Source organism: Nematolebias whitei, chromosome 18 (genome assembly GCF_014905685.2).
Source record: "Nematolebias whitei isolate Nwh7 chromosome 18, NemWhi1, whole genome shotgun sequence".
NCBI lineage: Eukaryota > Metazoa > Chordata > Actinopteri > Cyprinodontiformes > Rivulidae > Nematolebias > Nematolebias whitei.
This window is the reverse complement of record NC_056515.1, coordinates 33562337-33570158: the sequence shown is the minus strand read 5'-3', so window position 1 is coordinate 33570158 and position 7822 is coordinate 33562337. Positions and strand designations below refer to the sequence as shown.

Sequence of the window (7822 nt, the reverse complement as noted above, 5' to 3'; positions counted from 1 at the left end):
TATATATACAAAGTATATATAAATGTCATAATTAAAACATTTGCCCATGAATGAATGACATTGTGCCACATTGTGCGATAAACATTATGTGCAAAGTATGGGGTGTCATTTGTAAATGTACACAGTCAAAAATTAACAGCAATATTTTGGTTCATTCAGCCTTTCATAAGAGAAAAAAAAGATTTTTTTCCCAAGTCATATTTTCACCATGTAATTCATACATTTATAAATTTCATTGTTCCAAACTAAACATTTAGTTTACAAACAAAATACATAACTTGCAAGTTACATATAGGTGTAGATTAAACATATAATTTCTAAAATAAATATTTATTTTCAAAACTAAACACTTCATTTTCAAACTAAAAATTTATTGACCAAGCTAAATATTTAATTTACAAACTAAACATTTTATTTCTAAGCTAAACATTTAATTCCTAAACTAAATATTTAATTTGCTAATAGCGCAGAACTAAATAATTATTTTCCAAGCTAAACATTTAATTTTTTTAATTAATTTGCTAAATTTTTAACTTGCAAGCTAAATATTTAGTTTACAAACTAAATACATAACTTGCAAGTTAAATATTTAGTTGGTAAGCTAAATATTTAGGTGTAAATTAAATATTTAATTTCCAAGTTAAACATTTATTTTCATAACTAAACATGTAATTTCCAAACTATATATTTATTTTCCAAGCTAAATATTTAATTTACAAACTAAACATTATTTCAAAGCTAAACATTTAATTCCTAAACTAAATATTTAGTTTGCTAATAGCTCAGACCTAAATATTTATTTTCCAAGCTAAACATTTAATTTCCAAAATTAATTTGCAAACTAAATATTTACCTAGCAAGTTATGTATTTAGTTTGTAAACTAAATATTTAGCTTGTAAATTAAATATTTAGTTTGGAACTATGACATTTATAAATGTATGGATAACATGGATAAAATTCGGCTTTGAAAATAACTCCCCAAAACTATTTTTTTTCTTATGAAAGGCTAAATAAACCAAAATATTGGTGTTAATTTTTGACTGTGTAACTTTACAAACGGCACCCCATAGCAACGCAGCTCAGTGTGTTACAGAGAAACCAATAAAATTACAGCAGTTATTTGGACAAGAAAACACAATAAAGCATTTGTCTGTTAATTTGGCATGAAAAACACAAATAAATACAACTGTTAAAGAGAACAAAGTACACTGTGAAGATCACTTGATATTAAAGCATGCCATGCAGATTTAGTCAGTAACAATAACAGCAAACAGCAGACGTTCTTTCATAAAAACTCCCCCATAAACATCAAACTGCAATAAATTGAGCAGGAAGGAATGCAGTTTTTTCAAAATCTCCCTAATTTGGCTATTCTTGCAGGTTTTTATTGTATGGTGACAAACTAATCCCTAATCTGCTTTTTTCTTCTTTAATTGTAATTAAAGACATAATCTTATAATACCAGGTCTAAAGGGTTAGAGCTCACTTCCAGACACACACACACACACACACACCGGTACTGTAACAGCAAAGCATGCAGCATGCACATGCACAAACTGTCGTAGAGACACTGAGCTGGAATTAAAGAGGAGGAGAGGGTCCCCGCTCGACTGAACGAGGGAGGAGCGTGGGGAAAACAAGATGACAAGAGAAGAAGAGGAGGCCCAGAGGTCAACATGAGGTCATATGAGGTCAGAGGTCAGACAGGTAGAGCTGTGAGGAAGAAGAGCAGGACAGGGGAGGAGGGCGGCTGGGCAGCAGATATGACATGTTACAGGTTCGGAGAAAGAGACAGAAAAGTTGGACATGTTCCTGAGGAAAGGAGAAAATTTCAGTTTCTTTGGCGTCTGTTGTCAGACAGGTGAAGTTTAGTCTTTTTCTCAGGAAACAGATAGAACCAGACAGAAAGACAAGGTATGAAGGCCCAGAGCACATTTCATTTTGTACTAGAGCCGCTTGCGACTTGTGTATCCATCCCAGACATACACACACGGGCATGTATGCACACACATGATTGTATGTACACTCGACATGTAACCTAAATCAAACATCCATAAAAAAAGGAGTCATTATTTATCTGTCAGGCTGTGCTTTGTGTCAGAAAATCTTGCCAGTAAATGTGAACGCAAGTTTCTTGATTCCCAGAGAAATAAGAAACATCTGTTCAGGGTACAATTTTAAAAGTGATAAGAGTGTAACTTAAAACAATGACTTGTGCCCCAGTGAAAAATGCACAGAGGCGGTGTTATTGCATGCTCATAAAGCCCAGGTTCTTGGTGGAAGAACGATACGATTCCTCAGACCCCAAAAACATCGTCTGAGGCTCATCATCATCATTATCAATTGCAGCAAAGCACCATGCACCGTTCCTTTCAACTTACCCCTTCTGAAAAACGGGGGTCTAATAACTCGTGGCTTGTGCACTAGGCGAGATGGCTTTGTGTCCGTGATCTCTTGTGGGGCAACAGAAACAAGGTACAATAGCTGTTACCCACACTTTAAGGAAGCAGGAAAACGTTGAGGATAAAAATGAATGAGAGCAGCAGTGGTCCTGCTTCTTACCAATACAACTAACTAGATAATGAATGGGATTTTCCAATTAAAATGCAGTAAAAAGGAAAAAATAAAAGAGTTTTTGGGCCAGGTCCACACTACTCTGAATATTCTATGATAAAAAATAAATAAATAAATAAATTAAAAAAAACACTGCAGCACTAATGCCTTGCCACTAGGTGGCAAGAATGTTCAAAATAAAGACATAAAACACAGAAAAAGAATATTAAAAATTTTGATTTTGCAAAAAAATTTTAACTTTTTTCCTTAATACATTTTAAATTACAACGGTGCTTTAGAGCCACCCTAAGAATTTTTTTTTTTAAAGCCATAAAATTACGTGAATAAAGTCGTAGTATTATGAGAATAAAGTCGAATAAAGTCATAATATGAAGAGAATAAAGTCGTACGAGTCTTTTTGCAACTCTAATGTTTCTATTTCCCTTGAGTCTGATCCACAACGTGACCTGTCAATCAATCCAGTAGGCGTGTCAGCAAATTACCAATCCAACTAAATGAGTCGTAACATTATCCGAACACCAACATATAATGCAGAACTTACCGCATTTTTACTGTGGTAAATGTTGGGCATCTTGTTAAGCTATACTTTGGTATAAGTTTTACAAATAAGGAGATAGTTAATCTGTTAGCACATCAGCATCAGATTATGATCAGTATCAGGACTTTGAACCCGCTTACAGTAAGGTGGTACGCTCTGATGGGCTGCAGTGAAGCTCTCTGCAGATAAGGAGCATTTTGCTTCAGATTGGTCATTTGCTGACACGCCTACTGGATTGATTGACAGGTCGCATCGTAGATTCAACTTGTGGAAAAAATAAATAAATGAACGAGAGCTGTTAAAAAAGTCTCATACGACTTTATTCTCGTAATATTAAGACTTCATTCGACTTTATTCTTGTAATACTATGACTTTATTCTCGTACTTTTATGACTTAAATTATTATTTTTTTTACGTGGCCCTAATGCTCCGTCGTAGTAAATAAAGCAAAACAGGAGTAGAAAAGAAAAACTATAAATAATGGCTTAACTGTTGTTTTAGATCCTAGGGCACAAAGTAAAATAGTAATGCACAAAAAAGTACGGTATTTTGAGTCTACATGGATATTACCATAGCAAAGATTGCTTTAGAAAAAAAAAAAAAAAGCATTTTATTTTGTTGTTTGGGAATCTTAGTTTTTCTTCTCCAAATACTGCATTTATGTATGGATGGGAGGTGCAAACGCAGCACAAAATTAAATAACTAAATACCTGGAGTAGTGTAGATGGAGTTGGTATCATGTTTTTGGGACGCATTTTCAATGTTTTTCACTGTATTAATAACATTTTAAATTACAATGTTTTCTTTTGTCTGAAAATATTGAAAAAATTTAATTTTGCAACGGTAACTCATTTCTGATGGATATATAAGTTTGGTTTAAAAAAAAAAAGGTTGTGTGTCTTACCATTAATGATGCTCGGAGACAGCATGGTGGAGTCACGATCGATCAGACGACAGGCTCCTTCCTCTGAAGACCCTGGTCCTGGCTGTGGGGCCGGACCCTCCAGTGATGTCACAATGTCTAAACGGTCGATGTTCTTCAGAGCGGTGTACAGGCTCTCCACTGAGCAGAAAGCACATTTTAGAGGAGGAGTACAAACACGAGGCGATAAAAACAAGAGTGCAAGTGAGAAATCAAAAACAGGAAAACAGGACAGGTCAGGAAAAGTAGGATGTGGAACTAAAATACCATTTTTTTGTCACTATTTCTCATGTCAGATTCTAGCTGTAGTTGTATTTGGATTAGCTGCATCAAAAGGTTTCAAGCATGCAGATTTAGTCTTTGTCCAAACGTTCTGTGGATTTCGTTTTTCTTCTCTTAATACAAGCATCCATGTTGTTGTACTTCTTCTTTTCCTATGCCTGATTTCATTTTGCACATTTAAATTCTTTAAGGCTACCATACGTTTGGCTTTACTGTCAAAGAAAGAACAGGGTGTTGGTCTTACTCTTGGCCCTTTTCCCCTCTCTGCTAGCCCATAGGTTAAGCAGGGCAGAGCTCTGGTCCAGTAAGGAGTTTGGATTTTCCACACGAATCCTGTTGATGTCATCAACACTGAACTGAAGCTCTCGAGCCAGTTCTGTCCAGAAGAACATCATAAAAACAAACAGAAAAAAATAATAAGGTTGGTATTTATGCCAAAAACACAAGTATCACATTATGTCACATGCCGAGGTATAAAACCTTAGTTAGCAACAAGATGCAGTAAAAAAATGTGGAAAAAAATTGTAAGTGTAAAATGAGTGACTCTAACAAGGGGAAGTACACTAATTCAAAATTCCATTTGACCCCTTTCTGCCAGCCCTACCTCTATGTTTTGCCCATTCACATAGAACTAGGGGGCTCCCAATTCTTTTGTGATGTAAATTGAAGGGCAGAGAGGCAGGGTTGCCTGGCACAAATTGAGGTCCCCACAAAATTAAGTATTTTCTCCATTAAATGTATTATATTCGTTCTGTTACTTGAAAATTAATATGTCTGAAATAATTGTTTGAAAAAAGGGGCAGATAAAATAAGATTTTTTCTTCTTTCTGCTGCCTTTCATTTTAAATTTTTTTGTATCTTTTTATATATTGTTATGGAATTGTTTTGTACTTTTTTAAAATGAATAAACTTCATACCATACCATACCATACCATATTGCAACAACCAGCATAATGTCTACTTTCATGTATTTCACTATATTAAATTAGGTAGCTTGGAGTTTGTTGCTCCCTCCGCAAGAGCTGCCATGGTCACGATTCTGTTCATAACTTTTATGGACAGAATTTCTCGGTGCAGCCAGGGGACAAAGAAAGTCCAGTTTGGTTGCCTCAGGATTCCTTCACTGCTATTTGCAGATGTCCTGTTGGCATCATTGTGCCATGACCTTCAGCTTTCACTGGATCGGTTCGCAGCAGAGTGTGAAGCGGCTGGCATGAGAATCAGCACCTCAAAATCTGAGGCCATGGTCCTCAGTTGGAAAAGGGTGGATTGCTCTCTTCAGGTCGAGGGTGAGGTTCTGCCTCAATTGGAGGAGTTCAAGTATCTCAGGGTTTTGGTTACAAGTGAGAGAAGAATGGAGCGCGAGATTGACAGACGAATTGGTGCAGCGTCTGCAGTATTGTGGACTACGTCCCGGTCTGTTGTGGTGAAGAGAGAGCTGGGCTGTAAGGCAAAGCTCTCTGTTTACTGGTCGGTTTACATTCCTACCCTCACCTATAGTCATGAGCTCTGGGTAGTGACTGAACGAATGAGACTGCGGATACAGGCCAGTTAAATGAATTTTCTCTACAGGGTAGCTGGACTCTCCCTTAGAGATGGTGTGAGAAGTTCAGTTATCCGGGAGAGAATCCAAGTATCGGTAGAACCGCTGCTCCTCCACATTGAAAAGAACCAGTTGAAGTGGTTTTGGAATCTGGTAAGGATGCTTCCTGGGCGCCTCCCTAGGGAGGTGCTTCGGGCATGTCTGACAGGGAGGAGACCCCGGGGAAGACCCAGGTTAGGCTGGAGAGACTATGTCTCTCAGTTGGCCTGGAAACACCTTGGGGTCCTCCCAGAACAGCTGGAAGAGGTGGCTGTGTAGAGAAGTGTCTGGGCCTCCCTGCTCAGTCTGCTGCCCCAGTGACTTGAATTTGGAACAAAAGATAATGGATGGATGGATGGATGAGTTTGTTTGAGTTTGAAGAATGCACAGAGAGTTTTGTAGTGAAACATTTCAACCCATTGTGACCTAAAGAGTAGTGTTCAAAATGTGGTCTTCCAACACCTACACCCACCTTGGTCTATGAGCTGGGGGTTAGTGGAGCATTTAATATGAGTAACATTTGAATCTGTCCAAGTCTACGTACATTGAGTCAGAACCAAAAAGCAGGAAGGGCTAAGGTTTGCTGCTAGTTAGTAGCACTCAGAACTTCCTAACAGTGGGCTGTATACGCCGTTTTCGTGTTTTTAGATTTCTGAATGACTAACCTGCCCAGCTTAAACCCAGCTGTTCAGATATAATGTTGATTTTGATCTCAGTCCTCTCCATGGCATTCACTGTTGCTAAAAAGAAGAAGAAAAAAAAAAGAGTTCAGAAATAACAAAAAAATATGTAAAGCCAATGCCATCAATAGCAAATAGGTGAACAATTAATGAACTCATGAGGCTAAGACTCCTATTTAATTTGAGTTACAGAGTATATCTGCCATAAATCATTTGGTTTCAGGGTGTAATATGTGACCTGAGAGACCTGACATTGACTTGACTTACTATTGATAAAAAAACTTACCTTTTTGTTCTGTTGGGGAGGCAAGCAATACCCACATTATTTTAATTTCACAAAGGTTAGTCACCATGTGGGACCAGGAAAATAGATTTTGGGTTTAATTCAAATGTTAGTCCCACTAACTGTGGCATTCAGTAATTATTATAAAGGAACCAAGTTGCAACATAGCAGCGCTGTGTATTTGATAGACAGAAAAGACCTTTCCTCTTCACCTTCCAGCCATTATTAAGATTTTTTTTCCCCATGTATTTTATTTTTATCACAGCCAGTTTAAGGACTCCTCTGTCTAACTCCACTGCGAGGTCCTGTCCATTCTCAATGCACAGGCATAGTGCTAATGCTAACAGCATCTACTTCCATGCCACTGGACATCCCAGTGGAGATACCAGCGTCATGCAGAAACAATTAATTGCTTCCAAGGCACTTAGGAAAGAAAAGGCCATTTCCTCAGGTGCCATGGAGACATTATGAGCCATGTTTAAAACTGTTGCTTGCTGTTTTGGCGGCACATTTTGCCTTTTTCCTCTTAACGGCACTGCAAATAACTTTGGGGCATATTGTTGAGCACTGCATCCAAGGCTCAGTCATTGTGCCATGCGTCCACAAGAGAAAGATAGGGGTAGAGTAGAAAGCGGGGTTATAGTTAAAGGGACATTGCAACAGTCTGTGCCCATCTCCATTATATTTTTAAATCAGGAGAAGGCTGATGGTCAGGCAATTAAAAGACTCACCCACACCAGGTTCATTCAGTGCACTGTAGCGCTCTCTCAGGGCTAGAGGGGTCAAAGTTCGCCTACGTTCCTCACTCCCGACAGCCTATAACAGAGTGAGAAATGTATTCATGATAGCTGTATGTGGATCTTTGAACTTTTTACAACAATTTTCTAGACAACATAACACTGACAACATGCAGTGCTTTGAGCTGTTAGAAGTGACATTTATCAGCATCCAAAACTTTGG

The 7822-nt window shown here is 37.7% G+C and overlaps 1 protein-coding gene across 1 annotated transcript in view; it reads right to left on the bottom strand.

Annotated features, from left to right (window-relative positions):
- LOC119424563 (ankyrin-1) overlaps positions 1 to 7822 on the bottom strand; it is a gene marked incomplete at its 3' end in the record, with an annotated part of 42012 nt that overhangs the window by 5733 nt on the left and 28457 nt on the right. The window contains exons 14-17 of the mRNA XM_037692050.1: positions 7594 to 7678; positions 6565 to 6639; positions 4562 to 4693; positions 4018 to 4176 (exon numbers count right to left, since the gene is read on the bottom strand). Of these exons, the coding sequence (XP_037547978.1) occupies positions 4018 to 4176; positions 4562 to 4693; positions 6565 to 6639; positions 7594 to 7678 (451 nt within the window). The remainder of the gene's footprint in view (positions 1 to 4017; positions 4177 to 4561; positions 4694 to 6564; positions 6640 to 7593; positions 7679 to 7822) is intronic.